Here is a 26,132-nt window from a genome sequence, read left to right as displayed (position 1 = left end):
CTACAGTACATATAGCATATATACTGTGTAATGCTATATTTTAGAAAAACAATAAGCTCATTTGATCAGCTCATCAGAACTGATTTGTTCATTTTTCTTTTGCTCAGAACTGTAACGTGCCCTTGTTCTGTAATAATTTAGTTGACTTTTAAACCAATATACTAAAGTAAAACAGTAATTAACTGGGGCAGAATACCATCATGCCTAACTGTTTTCAAGGCATCACTAACCCGTATCTGAGAACTGAATGTGGCCTCAGATTCCTTCCATTTGAAGAGCCATTGTGCAACAGTTTTCTGTTTCTACACTAGCACTAAGTGTTCTGTGGCTAAGTGTCCAAGTCTTAGGCAGGTATGTGCCACAATACCTGGCACATACCTGATATTGAACAGATATTTGTTAAACTGAAATGTCCAGCACTTCTCCAGGAAGCCCTTTTGCCTTTGGCTGCAAGTTAAATGTCCTTTTAAATAAATAAAACAGTTTTTATACCAGAATGAACCAATCTTACCTAATAAGCTTCAAATCACTTAATCATATAAATTTCTTGAGAGGATCTGATTGAGTGCAGTTGGGGATAGTTGCTGAGGTAATGAAGTGTGTGAAAGGTGTCCTCTGTACTCAGGTAACCAAAACTCAAAATCTTAACTTAGGCTTAGACTTAAGGCTCAAAAAACTTAATTTAATGTTAGTCTCACCAAGTAGACTTTCTAAGTCATCTTATTCTAGTGACCTATACAGTATGAAAATTCATTTCCTATATGTTTGAACCCACCCTGTTGACGTTGCCATTAACTGGTGATTCTTTCTTCTGTGCCCCACAGTAGCAGTCTTCCCCAAATCTCTGAGGTCCAGAACAATGGACCGCTCTTGCCCACATCTTTTTCTACTGCATTCCTGTTTTCTCCAATCTGAGTGTATGTCAGTGGTGAGCAGCCTTTTCCATATCTGGCTCAAGTCTAGAAAATTAAATATTTACAGAATTGCATTAAAAAGGTTGGGTTTATTTTCAGCCGTTTTATCTTTATCACAAAACACCTCATCTGCACTCAGAATTTTTTTTTCTTTTTTCAATTTCCTCATCCCAAAAGGATGTCTCTTTGGGATGAAATTTCATTCAGTCCTTACATAATTCATACACACTGCAGTAATACAATGTAATGCTTTACTGTTCAACAAATATTGTTGGTTGCTCAGACTCTTCTGAAGGTGGTTTATTTTGTCATTTTTTCTGTTTGGTTAATCTTATTAGCTACTTAAAATATATATTTCTTATAGTTCCTTTTCATATTATTTAGAATAAGAGGTATTTTTATTGCAAACAAAATAGGCAGCTACATCATTAACACAAAATCCATTTATATTTATGTTGTCATCAGCCACTTTTCTCTTCTTAGAAGTCATCATAGCAAGAATTTAAATTTTACTAAGAAAATGACTGATGGGGGACTGGCATATACAGAAGAAGCTAAGAAGAATTTATAAGGTTTAGTGCTTTAAACTTCTTATCATTACAAAAATAACTAGAATTTAAGAATCTCACTGTAAGAGCCAAGCTTCAGATAGGTCTAAGAGTGGCCATGGATTCTGGATGTATAGGGTCACCAATGAAATGAAGGATGTATGGGTTTCTTTTTGTCATTCGGACAAAGCCTTTTTATGTGGCCAGGGTAATTTTAAAGTATTATATAGAGCCAACTTTCAATATTAACCTTTTCCATCATAACTAGAAAACCCTATTTTCTAACTTAGTAAGATCCCTTCCTTGGTGAAGTTTTTTTCCCATAAGTTTATTTATATGAAAACATTTTCAAAACACAAAACAGACTGCAGTTAAATCAAGAAGTTTCTTTTGCTGCCCCAAATGTTTAAATCCTGCCATTGTTAATTATTAATAAATCACTCAGAAGCACTCTCCCCTATTCTGAAAGTGGAGCCTACTCTATTTTTAAAAGTGGAGCTTATTATACCCTCTACTTCCTTAAAATACATACCTTCTAATTTATTAGATATTGAATTAAAGCTTCTTGATAAGTGAATTTTGTGGATTTCTCGATGCATTATTTTTTTGAGAGGGAGAGAGAAAATCCCAAGCAGGCTCCATACCCGGCATGGACCCCCATGCAGAGCTTGATCTCATGACCACAAGACCACAACCTGAGCCGAAATCAAGACTCAGCGCTTAACTGACTGAGCCACCCAGGTGCCCCTCAATGCAATTTTAAAAACAAGATTCCTTTATTAGCAGTCATTCAAATATTCTTTTTCCTTACTAAAGAAGCAGTCAAGCACAAACGTAAGACCTTTTGTTACTTTCATCATTCTTTTCCCAAGCATTCATTCTATAAAATTCTGATATTGGTTATATTATATAAACTTAAAATTTTTCCCATGTCAACTCTCTTGAAAAACTATTTTTCTAAACCTGAATGAGGAGAAAAAAATTGCAGTTTACAACATAGCTGTATCTTCATTTATCTTCTCTTTCCAAGAATAAATAGAAAGCTAGGTGTCCTCCTATACCTTAAAATGACTTCACTATTCTAGGGGTGCCTGGGTGGCTCGGTTGGTTATGCATCCAGCTGTAGATTTTGGTTCAGGTCATGATCTTGCAGTTTGTGAATTCAAGCCCCATGTCAGGCTCTGTGCTGGCGGCATAGTGCCTGCTTGGGATTTTCTCTCTCCCTCTCTGTCTTTGCCCCTACCCCACTCACATTCTCTCTCTCTCTCTCTCTCTCTCTCTCTCTCTCTCTCTCTCTCTCTTTCTCTCCCTCCTTCCCTCCCTCCCTCCCTCCCTCCCTCTCCCCCTGCCTCTCTCTCTCTCAAAATAAATAAATAAACATTATAAACAAATGAATACACTTTATAAATAAACTTTTTTAAATGTTTATTTATTTTGAGAGAGAGAGAGAAGCAGGGGGAGAGGGAGTGGGCTCCATGCTGTGAGCACAGAACCCAATGTGGGGCTCGATCCCATGAACCATGAGATCATGACCTGAGCCAAAGTCGGACACTTAACTGACTGAGCCACCCAGGTGCCCCTAAATAAATAAACTTTTAAAAATGATTTCACTATTCTAAACCATATATGTGTGCAAGGAGTAGTTTGACCTGCTGTGTATTTACTGTTAGGAGAGCAGAGGTTTGTATCCAAGGCAAGGAAATTTTAATTAACAAAATAGGCTTTAATCATGATTAGAAAATTGGGGAGCTGGGCTAGAGGAGAAACCCAGGACTCAATTTTAAAGTTAGATGAGAAGTGAGGTGACAAGACCGTGGGAAAGCATCTGAGCTGATAGAATCTGTAAGTTGTAAGAACTGAAAATAGATAAAAGGTTGAATTGATAATTATGTTGAAAGTGATGAGTGAATAAAATAAGAATGTATCATAGAAGAATATAGCGATATGTACGAGAAAACTTAAGACATTAGCAAGGGGAACCGTGATGGCTCAGTGGGTGAGGCTGGCTCCCAGCTTTGGCATCGTCTCTCAGGCCCTCTCCTGTTGTGCACAGCTGCAAAAGAAAAGAACGGTGCCCAGAATAGAAGAGGACACGGGTCAAAATGGAACGGAAGAGAGGTATTTCCTCTACAGAGAGGATAGTCATGGAAGAGAGAGTCATTAGAAGAGCAACTAAAAGAGTGTACGGAAGAATAAAAGCAAGATTTGGCAGATACAGAGAACTTTTTGCCAAGGAGCCAAAAGTGGTGGAGGAGGCATAATTATATGGTATTTAGGAATTCTGCGAGGACTTGCTAGAGGTTGTAGGCATTTTAGAGAAAGCAACACAATGTGTGTTCCAAGAGAAAAAAATTAAAGATGATAACCCTATAAAACCTATAGAAGAGCCCCATAATGACAGAAATCCACATCCAGAAGATGTTCAAAAATCACGGCTTACTCAAATGAAACCAGTTGTGGTTCAAACTGAGCCAAGTTTGACCCTACAGATGTGAGGCTTTGTTCTGCATTCTTGTTGAGGGGAAAGAGCTGGGCACAGCAGTGCTAGTTAACAAGGCGAGGTACAAGCTGATGGCCCACACCAGGACCTACCTTGGTGGGCGTGGTGAAAGGAGCTTAGCTGCCTCTAACTAGCTGCTATAACTCTTGAAAGGCTGATTTGTCTTTTCTCATCCATGAGTACTTTTGACCTTTCCCCAAACTTTGTTGGAAAAACCCAAGTGGCTAAGCACACAATTCAATTAACGAACTCTAATTCAGGAGTCTGTTCATTGATTTTTAGGATTCCATGTTTTGTAGTTTCACATACTTAGAGAAGAAGCCACTTGGACACTGCTAGTCCTCTAGAATATCATGAATAATGCTATGTTTGCTGAAATTCTGGTGACATCAAAGTATCTTAAATGAATACAGTGTCTTCTAGGATCCTGTGGGGTTACTTGGCCGTGCCTCGCTGCACTGTGGTTCTTTCGCATCTCACTGTGTAAATGAAAGGCAAGAGTATAAACATTTTTCTTGCTAAAAAAATTTAATGCTGACCTTTGTGAAGAACATATGTGAGCTCATTTGTAATTACTAACTAACCAGGTGCTAAAAATGATCAACTACTGGCTTTACCTTAGAGATGTGAAATGGACATAATGTACCTTAACAATTCTCACCATCTTTATTTTGGCAGTAATTGGATTTGACAAAAACCAATTACTTTTGCTCTGTTTTGTTCATCTAAATGTAGAAATGTTTAAATCTGTGTTCAACTAGCTACTAGTGACCTCAGGGTATATTCCCTAGTAAGATGGACTATCTCAAACTATGAGAACCACATGCTTGGTCTACTTTAAATGTTAATATTTAATTTTAAATTTTTATTTAAGAGGATTGAAGCACCAATGTGTTTATTTTCCTTAAAAAAATTATTGAAGGCAACAGAAACTGGCAGTACAAAGCTAAAACCTAAATAAATTCAACAGTTAACTGCAGTACAAAAGAAACTTAACCCAGAAAACAGATTATGGAATTCTAAATTCTAATGATGAGATGTGCCAGGTGAACTACATAGAAAACATGATTAAGAAAATAGGCAAAGATTTTCAAAACAGAGTGAAAAAAAAAAAAAAAAGATTTCAACCAGACAATTAAGAAGGTATACAGAATACCTCTCCGTATTAATAGTCAAAAGAATACACCCACTTGTCAAACTTTCAAACAAAACAGGAAAATTTTTTAGGAAAAAAATAAAATGACTTTACACACAGACATTATAGAAAAGATGATCCCAGTCAATAGTTTGAAAATACTTTAGGAAAAGTAGACTTTGGTAGACTGTAATTTTTCTTAGAAAACTGAAAAAACATTTTGGAATTTTGTAGAACCTAAAAATTTACCAACACAAACCTGCTTAGCTCCTTTGAGAAGAACTGTGAAGGATCTGAGATTTTCGCTACTCTCAAGTTAACAAATTAGCCTGCCATCATTCCATGGATACTGGCAGAAGCCATGAGTCCCCTGGGTCAGAAAAGAAGGCCAGTTTATTACTCACAGCAGTAGCCATATCTAGAGTATATTAGCCTTTGCACCAATTCCCTGAGTGTCAGTTCCCACAGGGTAATGCAAAGACCAGGTAATGCCTGTGCTTGCAGTGAGTAATGTTAGATAAGAGGATGTTTTAAACTTGTCTGACCTTTGCCTCAGATGGAAATGTTATCTTTATTATACTGGACAATAAACAGTCTACCCTTTTACTTGAGGGAGGTGCTATCTCTGTCTTCCAAGGCTATTTGCTATTTAGCTATCCTTGAAAAGATAGTGCAGAACAAAATCAGTGACTCTCCTCACAAGATCTGTAGAAATAGAAGAAATCTATGTAGAATTGTCTCCGAGTGTTTTTACAGTATTACAAAGAGAGGGGCAATGATAAATGGTCACATTTATTTCTTCATTCGACTAATTGAGCAATAGCCCTATTCCTGGCTCTGTTGTAGGAACTGAGGATATTGGTGGTCAACAGTCCCCTCACGGAGCTCACATTTTAGTGGCGAAAATAATCAACAGATTTGTAATATAACATAGTGGTAAGTCCTACAAAGAATCTGAAACAAGATAAGAGGACAGAGTAGCAGGGGAGTTATTGTAAATTGTAAAATAAACAGTCTAATGTAGTGTAAGTCTGTGTGATATAAATAGAAATATAAAAAGAAATTTTCTGAATAGTAACATAGAATTGCGGTGATTGTGTGGAGCCGGGGGAGGAATAGGTGACTCACTGCCACTAGCAAAACAGGCCATTTAGGCCTTGAAAAGGAGGTCACAGTGTTTTTACTTAGAAGTGAGTACCACTGGGGCACCTGGGTGGCTCAGTCAGTTCAGCGTCTGGCTCTTGATTTCGGCTTAGGTCATGATCTCACAGTTCATGAGATCAAGCCCTGCATCGGGCTCTGTGCTGACAATAAGGAACCTGCTTGGGATTCTCTCTCCCCCTCTCTGCCCCTCCCCTGCTTACTAGCGCACGCTCTCTCTGGCTCCCTCAAAATAAATATTTTTTTAAAAAGTGAGTACTAGTAATCATAAGAATCAGTGTACTGTGGTTTGTTCTAAGTATTGAGATATGGTGCAAATGAAAGGTAACCATGTCTGAGGCATCTAGGAGATAAAAAAGAATAATCTATTGCAGAAAGTGCATAAACTGAAAGAATAACAAGTAAAATTATAGCATGCTAAAGGAAAATTAAAATATTACTGTTAAGATGTTAAGTGAAGCCCCCATATTATAAAAATAAAATTAGATTTATAGTCTTCATAATAAAAAGTTTCATCTCACAAACTCCATAATGATAGTCCTTTTGTTAATTTAAACATAGTCTGCTTATTGAAAGGATTTGAAAAGATTTACAAAATGATTTAAACTAAGAATAGGAGAAGAAGGGACTAATTTGATGGTATTTAGAATTTACAAACATGTTCTTATGGACACATTCTTCATGTAGCTGCTGCTTATAATTACCCACATGAAAGTCCAGGCATAGTATTAAAACTAGTTTTCTGAAGAAATATTACCAGTGGACTTAAAATTGCTCAGTCCATGGATCTGTTTGTCTGGTTATCTACTTTAGTGCAGGGATGAAGCTTATATTTACAATACAATATATTTACAATATATTTACAATATCAAAAGTTTCATTGATCCATTCATAGACAAGGGCTAGATAGGAAGCAAAAAATTGAAGTCTCGTTGGGAAGCGGCAGTATGGAAAGCGGAGCCACGTGTTGGACAAACTGAGCATGCTCTGATAGAGTCCCATCCTCCAGCAGCAGGAGGAGGTGGGTAGAATCAGGACTTTTCTCACAGAGTAGATGTGATCTGCTCAAGTTCAGACCCCAGAGCATGGAGACATCCTGTCTCGTTGAGCTTTACTAGAAACGTCGTTCCTATATCACATAGATATTAGTATGAAATAAGAATACTTACTGCTACAGTATACCCATACCTATTTCGAGAGAATTGTTGAAGGTAGATGCAATAAAAGGAGAAGTGAAGGATTTATCATGTGGCCCATGGCACTTTTTGTCCTTCTGGTTTTTAATTCTCATAGAATATTATGATTACTTATTTGCGTTCAATCTTCCCATTCAAATGGAATGCCTTCTGGGCATTTTATTAATTTTGTTTTTAATACCTTGTCTGGTACAGTGGCTAGCAATTCTGATCATACAGCAAGTGCTTTTTGAGTGAATAGAAATAAAATTTCCATGAAATTTAGGAAAAATGATCTTCTCAGGAAAATCTAAGTGTACTAATAGAGGTGTAAATTTATCGGCATAACAAGATAAATTCATAAAGTTCAGTTACAGTATGACATACTGGTGATAAAAAGCTAAAGAGCCTAGCACAGTATTAAAAAATAGTAATTTGGGGGACGCCTGAGTGGCTCAGTCAGTTGAGCGTCTGATTTCAGCTCAGATCATGATCTCACAGTTCTTGGGTTCAAGCCCTGCATCGGGCTCTGTGCTGACAGCTGAGAGCCTGGAGCCTGCTTCAAATTCTGTGTTTCCCTCTCTCTCTGCCCCTCCCCTGCTCACGCTGTGTCTCTCTCTCAAAAATAAACCTTTAAAAAATAGTAATTTTTAAATATAATAGCGATAAATAGCATTAAATATTAGTAAAAGTCTAATAAGGAAAGTTAGTTCATACAAAGATTTAAAAGACTAAGGATTGTTGGGGCGCCTGGATGGCTCAGTCAGTTAAGTGTCCAACTCTAGATTTCAGCTCAGGTCATGATCTCATGGTCGTAAGGTCAAGTCCCATGTCAGGCTCTGCACCGATAATGCTAAGCCTGCTTGAGATTCTCTCTCCCTCCCTCTTTCCCTCTCTCTCTCTCTCTCTCTCTCTCTCTCTCTCTCAAAGTAAACAAACATTTAAAAAATAAAAGACTAAAGATAGTATCTTGGATCTAGGTAAGAAAAATTTAAATTACAATGTTATGTTTATTCTAGAAAAAAAAGCAAATATATAATCTTTTTGTGTGGTGGGTTTGGGAACAAGAATTTGGTAGGAGAGGTTTCTAAATCTAGCAGACTTCAAAATGTATCCTAAAATGAAAGACATCACAACTAGGTGAGATTTTAATTAAAAAATTAAAATATAGGACAGTGAAATAAACCAGGGATTCCAGAAATAAATTCAGTTTCTCAGGAGCAACTGGGGGAACAGAGGGAGCAGTGTTGCTTTTTACTTACTATCTGCTACTGACAAAGGGAAGTTTGTATATAGATTACTTACGGTCCATATTTCATACTTGCACCTTACATTTCAGAGTTAAACATGAAAAAACTTAGAAGTAAATTAGTGAAGTCGATTAGGATATTTATTTGTGCTGGAGAGATACTTATTTCTGTGGAGAAATTTAAAACAGTTTTCAAGCTGCAGTTGAACTTTTTAAATATTGTTCTTAAGGATCAGGTAAAAGGTTTAGTGGTATTCACTTTTTAAAAGCTGTGTAACGTAAAATAAAAGGTAGAATGGAAGGCAGCACTGGAAAATGGTGGTAAATACAAATGAAAGCAACATTTCAAAACGTCTAAAGTTTACTTAGTATCAAGTTCTTGCTTAGACAAGGGATCAATTTTAATTCAACCAAAGGACTCTTCTGTAAATACCTAGTTAAGAAAGCAGCAGGTGCACTGTGAGTGCTGTGAGGCCCACAAGGCTGTTTGGACTGAGGGAATGAAAGACCGCTCTTAGAAGTAAGGTATGAACACAGCCTTCCTCGGACAGCTGTTGGAAGACTGGAGAGGAGTCAAAGTAATGCAGGCAGAGAGTAACTTTATAGTGTTGGAGAGGTGGAATAGCCAAAAGCAGACCTCAGAACAATTGGGTAACCTGGCAGGGTAAGCGGGAAGGAGGAAGGGGTGGTGATTCTGAGTGCAGGCTTCGGCATTCATCTGATGGACAACCATTGGAAGTATGACGCTCCGATGATTAATCTCATTCTGTGCTCAGATCTGAATCTCAGATGATCAGTTGGACTGTGGGGTGCAGGATAGATTGAAAAGTGAGAAACGTCACAGTTGGGGAGAGCAGCTATACTCGAGGGGAGGGTTGCTGAGGCCCAAACCGGGAAAGGATACGTGGGAGGGACATCGTAAAAGGCAGAACGACACGATCTGGACCCTAATGCGTCTTTCGGGATTTAAGCCAGTGACAGGGTCTGCATGCTTTCACCAAGGCCTTATGGGCCCTTGCCGGCATGCTGTCATTGGCCTGCATAGAGGCAGGCTGTGAAAAACGGTCCTGTGGAATTTGTCCTGGGCCATGATCATGCCCTTCTACAGTGAGTCTTTAGGAGAACCCTTGAGAGAAATTTCTGGGTTTGGTGTCAGAATTTCACCTGAAGGGTTCGTTTGCATTTATATTTTGAACACCCAATTATGTGACTATTTTTGTCTTGGTGTTGATTGCTAGAAAGTTTAGTTAGAGACTAAACTGGACTGACTGGACTAATTTCTCTCTCTTTAAGGACTACGTTTTCTGTTGTTCCTGCCTCTGTATTCTGTTTCTCTCCATGTTTTGTGTTTCTTCCTATCATCTTCTAGTTGTTTTTAAGTGTTTGTTTATTTATTTTGAGAGAGAGAGAGAAAGAGAGAAAGACAGAGTGCAAGAGGGGTAAGGGCAGAGAGAGAGGGAGACACAGAATCCTAAGCAGGCTCCAGGCTCTGAGCTGTAAGCAGAGCCGACACAGGACTCGAACCCATGAACTATGAGATCATGACCTGAGTCAAAGTTGGACCCTTAACCGACTGAGCCACCCAAGCGTCCCTATCATCTTCTAGTTAACTGTGCTAAACTGTGTTTATATTTTTTAATGTTTATTTCTTTTTGAGAGAGAGAGAGAGAGAGAGAGAGACAGAGACAGAGTTCGAGCAGGGGAGGGGCAGAGCGAGGGAGACACAGAACCTGAAGCAGGCTCTAGGCTCTGAGCTGTCAGTACAGAGCCCGATGCAGGGCTTGAACTCATGAACTCATGAGCCACCTGGGCTCCCTGAACTGTGTTTATATTTTATGTAGACTTTATTCTTGAAAAGAAAGTAGGGAATAAGTATACATATTATACCACATAATGAGTAAACCCAAATAAAAATTACGAAGACCATTATTGTAGGGGCCCTGGAGAAATAAATATACATACATGGCTAATGACTCTGCATTGGGAGTTTCTGAGGATTACAATCTAGCAGTAGATACTTAGAGATACAAAGTTGTTCATATTTATGAACTGTTAATGTCACTCTTGAAAATGTATCACAAAGAAATAACCCAAGAGAAACAGTCCACACAATTGTACATAATAGTGAAAAAAAGAGAGGAGCCCAAACGCACAATGGTAGAGACTGGTTAAATACATCATTTAATATAATGGGATGTGAGAAAGCCACCAAAAATGATTAAGTAGATCAGATAAATAGAAATGCACATAAGTGTGTAAATTATCAACATATGCATTATACCCATGTAGGAATACATATATACATCAAAAGAAATAAGAGGTCATGGGGTGTTGTAAATAACATTACAGGACAGACTTTTCTTTTCTACAGGGTTATGTAATTGGTAGGTACTTTTGAGATTAGCACCAATTAAGGAGTGGATTTTGGAAACTTTATAAAATTTAGAGCTTTATGCGTGATCTTTCTTCAGCTACCAAGCAACCTCTTTGTCCCTTTTTTTCAGGATTTAAGCATTGAGGAACAGTCAGAGTTTACTCAGGATTTCTACCAGAATGTGACTGAAAGAATGCAGACTCGTGGAAAAGGTAATACTTTGGTAGCCAGCCATTAAGGGATTGCTGGTCAGTTGTACAGAGTCTGACCTTTGAGTCTTTTAGAACTTTCTCTGTTTCTCTGATGGCCTGGCTGGTTTGCCAACTCTGTCCTGTAAATGACTCCACTGACATCCTGGTAGCTGGTCTTATCCTTAGAGTGTCTTTCAATACCACCATGTGTATCATTCCAAAGTAATCACAGCAGTTGGGTCATTTATTGAACAATGTTTAATAATTCCATTGGGGCAGGGGCAGAGTCGATTAAAACCCATTTAGGAGGCTTCTAAATGAAACCCCCATCTTGGAATCACCATTATGGTGAGTCATTTTTCATGATTATGTATTCCTCAGATGGGTGGGGGTGGAATAAAAATTGAGAATCAGTGACTTAGAGCTGTAGGGTTTTCGAGATTTTCTTGAATTTGACTTCCATTGATGTTGGGTTTTAGGATATACTTAGCATACATGTATAAATGAGAAATAAGCCCCACCTGTACACCTCCAAATCTCCAAGGTTTTATAGTAAACCTCAGAAAAAATGGAAGAGTGGGTTGCTGTCATTCTGTTTTGGGAATTTCAAGTGCTTTTCTAATGTAGCAATAGTGTGAGCCATGCTGAGGTCTTCCCACTTGGCAAGGCATACAACCTATTAGGTCCCGCCAAGCAGCTTAGGTTAGAACTGGCAGTTCTGTGAGAGGCAGTCCCAAAAATTGAGGTTAAGTTTTTAAAGGGTATTTTTTATTTTTTTATTTAAAAATTTTTTTTTAAATATTTATTTATTCTTGAGACAGAGAGAGACAGACAGACAGAGCATGAGTGGGGGAGGGGCAAAGAGACAGACACACACAATGTCTGTCCAGGCTTTGAGCCTGGCTCCAGGCTTTGAGCCGTCAGCACAGAGCCTGACGCGGGGCTCGAACTCACAAACTGTGAGATCATGACCTGAGCCAAAGTCAGACACTTAACCGACTGAGCCACCCAGGCGCCCCTAAAGGATATTTTTTAATGTAACATCTTGTACTTTTGTTTCTGGGTATATTTAATGTATTAACTAGTAAATTAGTTTTCTGCTATGTCAGAAAAACTATGAAAACATATTCTTAATTTAAACTGTCCATCCCTGAGCACCGGGTGTTGTATGGAAACCAATTTGACAATAAATTTCATATATTAAAAAAAAAAAAATGTCCATCCCTGGATGAGCACTGGGTGTTGTATGGAAACCAATTTGACAATAAATTTCATATATTGAAAAAAAATAAAAATAAAAATAAACTGTCCATCCCTCTCTTGAGCTTTTGTGTCCATTTGGATATTTCAGTGCCTCCGGAAAAAGTTGAGAAGATAATGGATCAGATCGAAAAGTACATCATGACTCGTCTCTATAAGTATGTGTTCTGTCCAGAAACTACCGATGATGAGAAGAAAGATCTCGCTATTCAAAAGAGGATCCGGTAGTTGGTTGTTTTGCTTTGTCTTGTGTTTACTACCTACCATGGGAAGAACACACTGTGGGAGAACAGAGCACTTGCATTTCAAACCTTGAGGGCAAATAACAGCAAAGGGACCTGCCAGCCTTAGCACTGAGCTTCTTTGTGGTGTCAGAAAGACAAGGAATATGGTAAATTGCTAGGAGGAAAGGCCTGAAATCACCTTCTTGCTTATCCTTCTGACTCCAGCAGCTTTAGATGAGAAGCAGATCCAGTGTTTGAGATTGTTTCAAAATCTCCAAAACTTCCAAGGAACAGGTGGAAATTTCATTACTTCTCATTGCTTTGTCCTGTCTTGTGAGGCAGGAAGTTAAGCTGGACATACCCATATTAAGGTGTCATGATTCCCTCCCCCCCCCCGCCCCCCCCCCCCCCCCCCCGCAACCAGTGGTGCTCCTTATTTAGCTGTTCCTCCAATTACATCCTCCCCCTAGCACTGGGTTGGTAACACTTCCCAAAGTGCTTAATCTTCCATGGGCAGTAGAGTGGGCTCTATTCCCCCAGGGCTCTATTCTGGTGGCAGTGAAACACTTAGGAAATAGGCCATCTAAATGTGGGAATAGGTCTGAGATTGGTTGTGCACAGGTGTTTCTGGAGGAGGGGCCCTAGGAATCCAAACGGTGTTCCCAGACAGTGGGGCTGGTAATTGGTAGATCTGTTCTTGGTAGTGTCACCCCAGAAGTGAGTACTTGGTATTGGGAAGGTGCCACATGGAGCCAGAAGGAGCTAGATGGGCTTTGGACTGACATGCAGGGTGAGAGCATTTGTCAGACAACCGGTGAGGGTCAGCAGCAGAGTCTCTGCTGGGAAGCTAGGGTGTGGCCAGGAAATTCAGTGATTCAGACTAGGGCGACACACACTTGTTGACCTCTTACTCAGTCTCATAAGTTGAAGGCAGAGCCTAAGTGGACATTAAGGGTGATGGACAGTGAAGAGAGGAAGCAGCAGATTCTTCTCAGATCTTTATCCTCAAATATCTCTTCAGCCTCAGTATAATCTCATTTCAACCAGTAAAGTTGTCTTCTGCTTTCCTTGTGATAAGTGCCGAAGAGAAGCCTCATTTAAGGATTCTAGTTACTTCAGCTCAGCCCCTAATATGTTCAGCAGCGATATGCTTGGGCCTACGATGGCCTCATTAGTCAGTGGTGTCCCATATTTCCCCTTAACTGAAGGACATGACAAGACAAATGGCTGCAGTCTATTCTTGGGATTTTTACTGTCTTTCCCTCTTTGTAGAGCCCTGCACTGGGTCACACCTCAGATGCTTTGCGTCCCTGTTAATGAAGAAATTTCCGAAGTATCTGATATGGTGGTGAAAGCAATCACAGGTCAGTGAAACTGAGAGCTTTCTTATCTGGGTGTTTCTCCTTGAAGTTAACATAAATCCATACTTAGGTCAGTGAGCAGCCAGACAGTAAGGTATATTGCCAAAGGTATATTGGAATGTGGGAAAAGCCTTTTGCAAGAGTGCTAGTTTTATAAATTTGAAGTATTCACCTTAGCAGGTAAACTACATTTCCCCTTTATTTTCTGTGACCAGGGTCTCTTATTTCTTGGGCATTGAACTAAACCAAGGTCAAATGCAGCTAAGGCTAATTTCTTAAAACTCAATGGCATTTGTATATTCAAGATAATTTTAGAGGGAGGAAGGGAGTTGGTGGTACAAGGTACTCCCCGAGCTGAAGTTACATATTAAAATGATGTCTCTCTAATTGGCTAATTAGAGATGTGCTTTGGATTATTTTTCTGGTTTGTCTAAGAAGTAAATGAAGTGCCCTGAATTTGTGGTTCCAGCATCCTGGACAGGTCTAGGCACCTAATAAGGTTTCTGTTTCTTAGTCATAGGAATAGCTCAGCAGAAATAGCCCATGAAAATTTTAAAAAAGCAAAGAACCAAAACAAATTGCTCCTACTAGAGAAGACATCCAACCTTGGCCAGCTTCTCCTCAATTAAGAAGAGTTGGAAAGACTTGCCCATTTAGAGATTGTTGGTGAAATTCTGCTGGGAAAGAAAGTTAGTTGCTCAGCTGCTGTTAGCAGTGTTGGAGGCAAACCGTTAGGTAGGCTCCTTTGTTGTAAGAATTAGAGACTCACTCATGTTACAGGAAGAAATAGGGGGTTACTTAAGAGATTATCAAGGTAGGAAAGGAAGCCACACTCTCATGGAAACTTAGCTCCACAGCCCCTCTGGGGACTGGGATATCTGCTGTTAACATGATTCTTGCGCTCTTTCAGGTTCTGCTTCTCTTTGTATATCTCTGCATTTTAACTCCTGTTATTAAATGAATTGTTTTCTGTAATTCCCCTTGCAGAGTCTAACTGGCCTAGCTAAATACTGTCATCTTTGTTGTTCAAAGCTTTTCTGCAAGGCTGTGTTATAGGCTTCATGAATTGACTCCTTTGGGTCAAGGCCCACCCCCACTCCTACCTTTTGCTCAGGGAACATCATAAGAGATTGAAGGTGAGAAGCCTGGATATGGACATTGTACTTGTGTTTTTTCCCAAAGACTCTTACCAAGTTCAAGACCAATTGGTTTATGTTTAAAGTACTTCAAAGGAGTTTATGTTTGGGACTCTTCTGAAATGCCATAGGATAGACCTTATAAAACCAGAAACTACAGGAGCCAGACCATTGTTTGCTTAAGAATAGAACTAAGAGGATTTTAATACATCAACAGTTTGTTAATAGAATTTGAGAGATGAAACTTTTTTCTCTCAAGTCATCTGAGTTGGAGTTTGAAGAGATATTTTAGTAGTAGAAATTTGGCCACAAGATTTTATTTTATTTTTTAATGTTTGAGAGAGAGAGAGAGGGAGAGAGAGAGGAGGAGCAGTGAGAGAGAGAGAATCCCAAGTGGGCACCACACTGTCAGCACAGAGCCTGATGTGGGTTGGAACCCACAAACCATAAGATCATGACCTGACCCAAAACCAAGAGTCAGACACTCAGCCAACTGAGCCACCCAGGCGCCCCTGGCCATAAAATTTTAAAAGCCTTCTTACTCTTCCTCATCTTAACCCCCATATCTTGCCAATCCAAGTACAGATACGTTCTGCCTCTATGAGGGCCAAAGGTTCTAATGATCACTGTGTTCCTAATCTGAAATTGTTAGCCTAAGTACAGGAGTCCCAGAGAGGACGGTCTGTAACAGTGGTCTTCAATATGGAGACATCAGTTAAATGTCTCTACATTGTCCCAGGTGCTACCAATCAGCACTGTCAGTTTTGTTGATAAATATACCGAATAAGGCATTTTCCGTTTCAGTTGACATCTGTCATCTAGAAGTGGAGGCCACGGATGCTATTAAACATCATGCAAGACAGGACAGTCCCCTACAAAAAAAAAAAAAATTATCCAGTCCAAAATCTCATTAGTGCCAAGGTTGAGGAATCACGACTTGGAGCTACAGCCTACTTTGTTTACAAAACTTGAACGATAAATCTAAGACTTCTGCTAAGATGGAGGACCCACCCTCAGCCTGTCCTTCCTACTGACTACAAGTAAAAGCCCTGGATGGCAGACACAAAGCAGTTATCTGAGGATTCTGAAAAGTAAATAAGAGCAGACAGATTAGGGCAGGAAATCATTGCTCGAAGAAGTAATACGGTGGTGAGTTTCCTGTTGTTATTTCCTCCCGGATCTCCTCCTTTAGGCTTTAGAGCAGTGCAAATCATGGAACTAGCTACAAAAGGGGGGGGGGGGTCCAAAAGAGTTCCCCCCAGAAAACTTCCTTCAGACTAAAGGATTCTAGAGGAGGGGTTGCTGCAGGACAAAGAGTGTGACGGAAATCTATACCCCCTTCCCTCTTTTTTTTCTTTTCCCTTCCCTTCTCTTTTTACACTCTTGGCCCTCCCTCTTGGCAGTGGCAGCTACACATGCATCCAGATAAAAAGTAATTCACTTTTATTTATTTTTTTTTAAGTTTTAAGTAATCTCTGCATCCCACATGGGGCTCAAATTCATGTCGCCAAGATCAGGAGTCCCATGCTCCTCCAACTGAGCCAGCCAGATGCCCCATTTGGCTGAGTCAGTAGAACATCTAACTTCGGCTCAGGTCATGATCTCACGGTTTGTGGGTTCGAGCCCCACGCCGGACTCTGTGCTGACAGCTCAGAGCCTGAAGCCTGCTTCGGATTCTGTATCTCCCTCTGTCTCTCCTCCTCCCCCGCTCACGCTCTGTCTCTCTCTCTCTCTCTCAAAAATAAATAAACATTAAAAAAAAAAACAAAAACTTAAAGAATAGGACCACCTGGGTGGCTCGGTCAGCTAAGTGTCTGACTTCGCCTCAGTCATGATCTCACAGTTCACCAGTTCCAGCCCTGTGTCAGGCTCTGTGCTGACAGCTCTGAGGCTGGAACCTACCTCGGTTTCTGTGTCTCCCTCTCTCTGCCCCTCCCCTGTTTGCATGCTCACGTGCACACGCATTCTCCCTCTCTCTCTCTCTCTCTCTCTCTCTCTCCCAGAAATAAATAAACTTTAAAACTTTTTTTAAACAAAACTTAAAGAATAAATAATGAGACAGTGGTTTAAAATGAGAGAAAGGTTTAAAATAAAAAATAAAAGCCAACAATAAAGGTAGAAAGCTAAACAGGATAAAAACAGTAGTAAAAACAGTTTTTAAAAAGTCTCAAAAATTTTTTTTTCTCAATGTTTTTTCTTGAGAGAGAGGAGGGGGGAGGAGCAGAGAGAGAGAGAGGGGGAAACACAGAATCTGAAGCAGGCTCCAGGCTCTGAGCTGTCAGCACAAAGCCTGATGCAGGGCTCAAACCCACAAATCGTGGAGCCAAAGTCAGACGCTTAACTAACTGAGCCACCCAGGCGCCCCCCTGCCCCAGATCTTTTTTACATACATTCTACTCAAATAGAAAAAGAAAATAGTTTGAGACATAGTAACAATAATTACAACCCATCATTGAAAGAGTAAAGGAACTAAACCATAAAATAAACAAAAGCATACAATAGACATGTATGTACAGGGACTAGAAGCGTTAGGAAGTTAAAATACAGCCTCTGCACTGTCGGGTGTTTCTGTCCCATACATTAGTCTTCCATGGCTGGTGGTCCGTGAGGATTCCTCCCAGTGACCGACCTCCGGGATGAGAGCTGGGAGCAGAAAGAACCGTGACATGCGCCATCACCCCACCTAAATCAGAACCTTTTGTTGCTGCTGTTGACCAGAAATTGCTTTCAAATTAACCTGCCTCAGCTCTCTTCTTTCACGCTGCTCCAGATGGCAGGCAGAAACGCCGATCCAGAGGCGCACTCCCTCCTTCCTCTTCTGTTGTTCTAGTGGTGCTGAACTCCTCCCCACCTCCCGGTCTTTGTGGCACAGAGTGTCCATTTGCAAGAGCCTGGCACTTAGTGGTAGTTTGGGGCAGTGAAGTAATTTTTCTCTGAAGGGAATGAATGAGAGTAAATGTATACCCTTGCTTTATCCCCTGTGCTAACTAGTAGGTTATAAATGTCATAAAAGTGCTGTAGGTGTTTGTAGCTGGTGGAGATTTATATGCCGTGGGGACTGGCCGCTATGGACTATACATGTGATAGATTTTAGCAGCTGTATTTTTATATCCAATACAATGGTGCTTTGTATAGTACCCACCTTTCTAAAAAGCAGTAGGCTTCCTAAACTGACTTTTACAGTGTATTAGAGGAACAGAAGCAGGAAAAACGCTCTTAATTCTCCAAGGAGCTCATAAGCAGTTCACCATTGTGATTAAAGGCATGCGTTAGAGAATCAGACTTGAATCTGCCCTCTGTCACTGGCTGTCTGTATAATTTTGGGCAAATTATGGAACTTCTCTGAATCTCAGTTCCCTTCCTACAAGTAGTATCCATTGTACAATCTGAGGATGGAAAAGAAATAGGCTTGTGGAGCACAGAAATAATGCATATAATGCCTGGTCTGTGGTTCTGTGCCTGGTTACACATTCTGTAATGATGAGCTAGTGTTTACAGTTTCTGTGGTCAAAGTTTTTTATATACTAAGTTACCTGGTGGAGAAAGGGTTAACCTCTGTAATTTGATAGACTAAAAAATGATTATTCTAATACTTCTTTTATGTAATCATTTTCTCATTGGAAGCAGTGTCTTTTCTGCTTTATAGATATCATTGAAATGGATTCTAAGCGTGTACCTCGAGATAAGTTGGCCTGCATCACCAAGTGTAGCAAGCACATCTTCAATGCCATTAAGATCACCAAGAACGAGCCAGCGTCAGCCGATGACTTTTTACCCACTCTCATCTACATTGTTTTGAAGGGCAACCCCCCACGCCTTCAGTCCAATATCCAGTATATCACCCGCTTCTGCAACCCAAGCCGATTGATGACTGGAGAGGATGGCTACTATTTCACCAATCTGGTAAGGATTTGATTTCCTGGAGTTACAGAGAGGAACCGTGAAGGTATTTATTTTAGGGATGTGACACATCACTCACAGGCCTGGGACAGTTTACTGCCCGTGAGTTGAGGAATCAGTAAAGCTAAAGAGGCTTGCTTGCTGTCACACAGCACACGTGACTGGGCCGGGCAAACACCCCACCTCTCAGTACTTGACCAGAGACTGTGATCCTCTTACAGAAGACACGATAGTCACGTGGAGGAGTGTCTGGTGCTGTTGGCCATCACTTCCCCAGGTCCTGGTTCAAAGGGCCATTCGCTTAGTTGGGTTGTTTCAACCATGAATAAATCAGATCATGGACTTTGACTTCTTTATTGAAAGACTTAAGAATTATTTTTTGCTTTATTTCTATAAATGATCTCTTAGAACTGAATCCTGAGATTTTAGGCAAGGGTCAGTCTAGAGGACGTGAAATGATTTTCGACTGTTGTTAACCGTGCTGATTGATTCTAGGCAAGATGGCATTAAAATATGTGTATCTAAGTTGTAAGGCTGAATACTTCCTTTTACTGACCACTTAACTTTTGTTTGTTTGCTTGAGACTAGATTTACTAATGGATTTGAGCCTCAGGATACCTTATGTGCCTTCTTTCCTGGGTAGGAAGTTGTACAGGGTGATAGGGAGAGGAAACCAGGTTACATAAGGCAGCGTTTCTAGTAAATTGTCTAAAAAGACAATTGAATCTAAAAAGACAAGCTTGAATCTCCCAAGCTTCCAGAAATTTGTTGTGATTTATTTTTAAATGCTAAATATGTATTCCCTTTTGTTCCTGATTCTGTATTTTGTTTTCCTTTAAGTGGGTTCCCAAAAGTGTATAAATTTCCAGTGCTGCAAAAACCTGGACCTGCCCCGGTTAACCTCACCCTCAGCCATGGCATCCAGCCGCTCATGACTGTTGTGGTAGCATCTGGGGATGTGGTTTGCGGGGAGCTGGGAATGCTCTTTTCCTTTTTGCAAGCTCTTATGAAATTCCAGTTAGTTAACATGCACCGTAATACTAGTTTTAGATGTAGAATTCAGTGATTCATCACGTACAACACCGCGTGCTCATCCAAGTGCACTCCTTATACCCATCACCCATTTAGCCCGTCCTGGGAATGCCCTTTTTCAAAATGATGCTTGTTCCATTATTTGCAGTAGTTTTCATCCTCCCAGACACATGGTGGTTTAACTATACTCCCCCAAAAGCTTAAGTAGCTGAAGTAAGCATTTCTTAACATAAGTGAAAACATGCACTTGACTGCCAGGAAGAGCCTTTTGGATTTAGTTCTTTATCCAGAGAACATGAGAAAGTGTGGAAAATCCCTGAGAATTATGAAGATGGAGATGTGGCTGGTAGTAGAGAAATGAGCAGGGCTGGGAGGTGTTTGAGGGTCGTCCTGGTGGTCAGCAGTGGAGGCTGCTGGCTCCCCTTTTCCCTGCAGCTTCCCAGCACCTTGACCTACAGCCCTGTTAGCACCTTATGTCTCCGTCCTCTTGCTGATTCAGAGTCCGGCTTCTGATCCCTCTGCTCCAGTGAAACTGCTCCGGCAGAAGTCAAATCCCATGAAAACTGTCAGCCTTCATCTTACTTCTTTAACATTCTTGGTAACTCCTTTGTTCTAGAACTTCCTGCCTTTGGATTTCAGAGTTCCACTCCTTACTTGTCTCCTTGTGAGCTTTGTGTCTTCTCAAGTTGGGTTTTTCCGTGGGGTGCTGTCCTCTATGCATCTCTCTCCCTAGGCTGTCTGCTCTGGTCGCCGCTCTGCTGTCATCTGCACAGTGATGACACACACACGTCACCTGCTTGCCCTCCTGCTGAGCTCCACTTCTGGCTATTTATTGGGCCTCAAATTTAATTTTTTCAAAACTAAACCTACTTCCCCACCAAATGGTTTTCTCCTTTCTCATATACGCTGTTTCCACTTGGGGCAACAGCATCCATCCATGCCAGGAATGTTAGAATCCTCTTAGATTCCTCCTCTCTCCGGGGACTGCAGCACATCCACGGACACCGTGGGCACCTGTATGGCAGGGTCAGATGGGCCCATTCTTGTCAGATGAGTCCGTTGTAGTAGATTTGCTAAATATTCCTCAAAAAGATGATTCCCTTTTTTATGTGTAATAATGTTGGATCCTGGGAATGAGTTCTCAGAAGAAATTCTGAGAGCTGCCCGTTTCCCTCTGTTTATATTGCATGTCTTTCTTGTGAAAATAGTTTTTTAAGAAAATGCGAAAATTCATTTTCTTTGTCAAATTAAATCAATATGAGAAAGTATAGCCAACAGATGTCTGTTTCACTGAGCATTTGCCCAAGGATTCTGTACTAATAATTGCTCCCGCTTGTTCATTTCTTACTGCCGACCTGTGAGCTAAGCACGTTACACGTGCTGGATTGCTTCATTCTCACAATAAATCTGGGTGGTATTTCCCGTTTTACAGATACAGGAACCCCAGAGACAGTAGGTAACTTTCCCCAGGCTCACAGAAACTCCTGGCCAACATATGACGGAGGTGACAACTCAGGTTGCTTGATTTCAAAGCCTGTTCTTTCAACCACTTGACGTTAAAGCACCAAAGGTCCTTAGAGGACCAGAGGTCTGTGTGCCACTCCAGTACCTGCTGATGTGCCCAGTAGCTGGCCAAGCCCTGAGTGAGCATTGTGGGGCTGGCAGGACCTCAAAGGGGAATGGCTTTATAGGACATGTTCCCCAGTCACTTGCCCCTAGAGCTCCCAGTCCCAACAGTGGTTCCTCTTCCCTGCAACATGGCAGGGAAGCAGAGAGTCTCCGAGTTTGAGGAATCATTCAGTTTTTGTCCACGGGAAACTCTGTAGCCAGTGTGGAACAAACACTGAAGGTGCCTCCCCCAATATTTCACTCTGTATAAGACCCCTAGACCTTTGAACAACCCAAGGAGAGGACTGAATTTCTCACAGGCCCAATGGGAGTTGGCAATGCAATTCTTTTTTTTTTTCCTAAGGAAGAAATGTATTATTTCAGGTGGGAGTATAAGGAAACATGATTGGGATGCCTGGGTGGCTCAGGTAAGCATCCAGCTCTCGATTTTGGCTCAGGTCATGACATGGTTGTGAGGTCAAGCCCCACATCGGGCTCTGTGCTGGGCATGGAGCCTGCTTAAGATTCTCTCTCTTTCTGCCTCTCCCCTGCTTGGGTGTGCTCACACTCTCTCTCCCTCAAAATAAATGAGTCAATAAAAGAAAGGAAGGGAGGGGGGGAGGGAGGAAGGAAGGAAGGAAGGAAAAGAAAGAAAGAGAAAGAAAAACAGATTTGCTGTGAGTTGTTAATTTTGTTTTGTTTGGTTTATTTATTTTTGAAAGAGTTCAAGCAGGGAAGGGGCAGAGAGAGAGGTACAGAGGATCTGAAGCAGGCTCTGCACTGACAGCAGGGAGCCCAACGTAGGGCTTAGACTCACAAACTGTGAGATCGTCACCTGAGCTAAAGTTGAGGCTCAAGCGACTGAGCCACCCAAGTGCCTCTGAGTTGGTAATTTTTGAAGCTGAAGTCCATGGTGGGTCATTACCTGTTTTTTCCTACTTTTGATTCTGTTTTAAATTCACCATAATAAAAGGATTTAAAAAGATGTATTTGAATATTTGTACCTTTCCCCTTATGGCTATAGTAAATAACCTTCTGGTTTTTTCTAGTGCTGTGCTGTGGCTTTCATTGAGAAGTTAGATGCTCAGTCTTTGAATTTAAGTCAGGAAGATTTTGATCGATACATGTCCGGCCAGACTTCTCCCAGGAAGCAAGAATCTGAGAATTGGTCTCCTGATGCTTGCTTAGGGGTTAAGCAAATGTATAAGAACTTGGATCTTCTGTCTCAGTTGAATGAACGGCAAGAAAGGATCATGAGTGAAGCCAAGAAACTTGAAAAAGACCTCATAGAGTGGACAGATGGAATTGCAAAAGAGGTTCAAGACATTGTTGAGAAGTATCCACTCGAAATTAAGCCCCCGAATCAGTCTTTAGCAGCTATTGACTCTGAAAATGTTGAAAATGATAAACTGCCTCCACCATTGCAACCTCAAGTTTATGCAGGATGATAAATATTTACATGGGTAGTATTTATTTGAGCCTAAATTGTAGCTAGCCCTTACTACAGTCCATGATTGGGATCTAGACTATAACTTAATGCTTATAAATGCCAGAGCGTTTTTAAAGGTACAGTTTGTGGGGATTGTTCTGTTTGTTTTGTTTTGTTTTGTTTTTCCTGGCAGGGGAAGCTTAGTAAATAATAAAATACTATTTATTTGAGTTACTGAAATAGATTCATTTAAGGCTTATGTGAAAGTTTTGTCTAAATCTGTTTTTTGTCCATGGTTTTCCTACGTGCTTCCTCTGTGGCATTCACTGTGGTTTGGATTTGGGTAAATAATTGCCTTTAAAGGATAAAACAAATGAATGCTACAAAATGTATGGTACCACTCTTCTACAGTTTGAAATAATTTTATAATTGTAAAGATAGAAGATATATTGATAAGTAAATATGTAAAATTGTAAATATGTAAAAAAAAAAAAAAGGAATGGTGTCTGCTGTGCATGGCGTTTCATGCGTTAATTTTTTTAGTTTAAAATGAAGTATATTGAATGTTTGCCTTTAACACCATTTTATTTGGTTTGCCCCACTTGAATGAATCTAGAAACGTTAGACATACTCCCCTGAAGATATTGACTCTATCTTTAACAATATGTTAGCCTAACTTTGAGGTTCTGTATAATCAGTCAGAGACTGTGACACCATTGAGGTTCAGAATAATTTTTAGGTCGTATCAAGTTACTGTTCAAGATAGTCATTTGAAGACTTTGAACCACGCCTCTTGCACCGTCGTCCTCCACTCATTCAGGAGGTATTTATAGAGGTCTTCGTAAAGGAGCTGGTCCTGGGTCTAGATCAGAAGACAGGAGTGAACGGGCCTCCACTGGCGAGAGCCGATGGGGAACTCCTCAGAGCTGTAGCACCCTTCTTTCTGCCTCCGTCTGCAGCAGACCTTTGACTCTATGGGCGACCCAGACGCATGTCATATAAACCTCTTTCAGGGTTTCTCCACCTCAGTGCTACTGACATTTGGGGCCTGAGGACTTTTTGTTATGAGGGCTTCCCTGTGCATTACAGGACGTTTAGCAGTATTCCTGGCCTCGATACCCACTAGACACTAGTGGCAACCCCCACAGTCGTGAAAAATCTCCTCCAGACATCGCCGAATGTTTCCAGGGTGGAGTGGGCGCAAATTCGCCCTCAGTTGAGAACCACTAATCTATTGTGTAGACAAGGAAGCTGTCCTCCTTGTGGTTAATATGATGTAACCAAAGAACATTGTATTAAATGCACAGTGCGGTCAACTGATACTGAGGCTTTACAGCCACTGGCAGTGTGGAACCGTTTTAATCCTAACGGAACCCTTCATAACCTAAATACGCCACGTGTGATCCTCCTTCCAGTCAGTGATTTCTATAGATTATCAGCGTACCTGTGAAATTGTGCATAATTCCGGGGCATCGTTCTGAAACAAGGTCACATGACACAAGCAGTATCTCAGTATCTTCCTAACAGTGTACCACACAGATTTGTAGCGCAGTAATTTTGGAATAAAACTAGGGTGAGTATAAAACTCTGTATCCTTTACTTAAATTTCCCCGTAAGGGCCATGCGGTTGACGTACCTGTTGTCACGAAGCGCTAAAGGCGTGAAGCAGTTAACCGAGTCAGCCGATCACGGAGCTCATGTGGAGTGCGAGGAGTTACTATCCGATGCCAGTGAGAATCTGCACTTAGGAACCCGAGCCCAAGTGATTTTTGCAGAAAGCTTTCCCCCTCTTCCGTTGTTCTTTTCTATGTACTTTCTAGGTGCTAATCCAGGTATACACACTCTGAATTCTCCTGGGAATATATACAGTTCTTTTAGTCTTGTACATTATGTTTGTTAAATAAAATGTGCATATCAGCCTCCCACAAAAACTGTCTTCTTTTGATTTCTTGCGTATCTTTAAGGGAAGCTGTTGAATTGATTTCTTTGTACGTGTCTCATATTAGTTGAATTCTGTAGATAGGAAATCTTGCCTTAGGTAGAGGCTTATATTTAAGTTGGCATCAACCCTGTGGCCACATTTTCTGTTTTCTCAACAAGAGAGTATCGCTATTTTATGTACTATAAACGTGATTGGAATAAACCTTTGGAACGGAAACCCATATTAACAGGGTCTCGTGACCCATCCCTCTTTCAGCTAGATTGAGTTTTAGTTCTTTATTTTAGGAAAAGATACATTACTAATATCCTCATGTTGCAAAGGTTTCCGTTTTAAGCCACAACCGTCAGTATCATACTTAAAAATGAAGCATTGGACATTCCAGTTAGAATCAAGAACAAGAGAAAGATGTTTGCTGTCACTACCATTAGCGCTTTTCTGAAAGTATTACCCCAGGTACTCAGTCTTCAAACAGAAATGAAGGGGGCTTAACCTAACCTATGTAGAAATGTTCTAGCCTTGTGGTTGAGGCTTGCGGTTGGCTCTGAAATTTTGGCTAACACGTAGACATTAGTTCTTTGGCCTTGGGCAAGTCTCTGCTCTTTCACATACCCAATCTGTGAATCGGGTGTGACGATCACACCAGCTTCAAGGGCTTCTGGGGATTAGATGACATACAACAGTACCTAGCAGTGCTAAGTGCTCAAGTGATAGCTATTTATAGGTGCTTTTTTCTACTTAGAAAGCCCAAGAGAACTGATACGGAAACATTACATTTCACTAAAATGGTGAGATATGACATGAGAAGTAGCCATCAAAAGCAACAGTACAAAATGATATTTCTATATCTCATAACTGTCCAGTTAGCAAATACAATGGGAAAATTGTGTTCACTGTAGAAACCTATAAATCAAACAGCAAGAGCTTTTAGGATTTATATGGGAAAAAATACAAAATTGAGAAACAGAAGACATACTCGGACCTGTGCTCAGAAGT

General features: G+C 40.6%; 1 protein-coding gene across 3 annotated transcripts in view; it reads left to right on the top strand.

Moving 5' to 3' along the window:
• The window catches only part of RABGEF1 (RAB guanine nucleotide exchange factor 1), a 61,209-nt gene extending 36,063 nt beyond the window's left edge, over nucleotides 1-25,146 (top strand). For all 3 annotated transcript variants that reach the window (XM_042923053.1, XM_042923052.1, XM_042923051.1), the window contains 5 exons: nucleotides 11,187-11,268; nucleotides 12,599-12,731; nucleotides 14,004-14,095; nucleotides 18,875-19,131; nucleotides 22,818-25,146. In XM_042923053.1, the coding sequence (XP_042778987.1) occupies nucleotides 11,187-11,268; nucleotides 12,599-12,731; nucleotides 14,004-14,095; nucleotides 18,875-19,131; nucleotides 22,818-23,216 (963 nt within the window). In that variant the 3' untranslated portion in view covers nucleotides 23,217-25,146. The remainder of the gene's footprint in view (nucleotides 1-11,186; nucleotides 11,269-12,598; nucleotides 12,732-14,003; nucleotides 14,096-18,874; nucleotides 19,132-22,817) is intronic.
• Nucleotides 25,147-26,132: the final 986 nt, after the last annotated feature.

This window comes from Panthera leo, chromosome E3, assembly GCF_018350215.1.
Source record: "Panthera leo isolate Ple1 chromosome E3, P.leo_Ple1_pat1.1, whole genome shotgun sequence".
NCBI lineage: Eukaryota > Metazoa > Chordata > Mammalia > Carnivora > Felidae > Panthera > Panthera leo.
The sequence above is the reverse complement of the archived record's forward strand: the minus strand, read 5'-3'. Positions and strand labels throughout refer to the sequence as shown.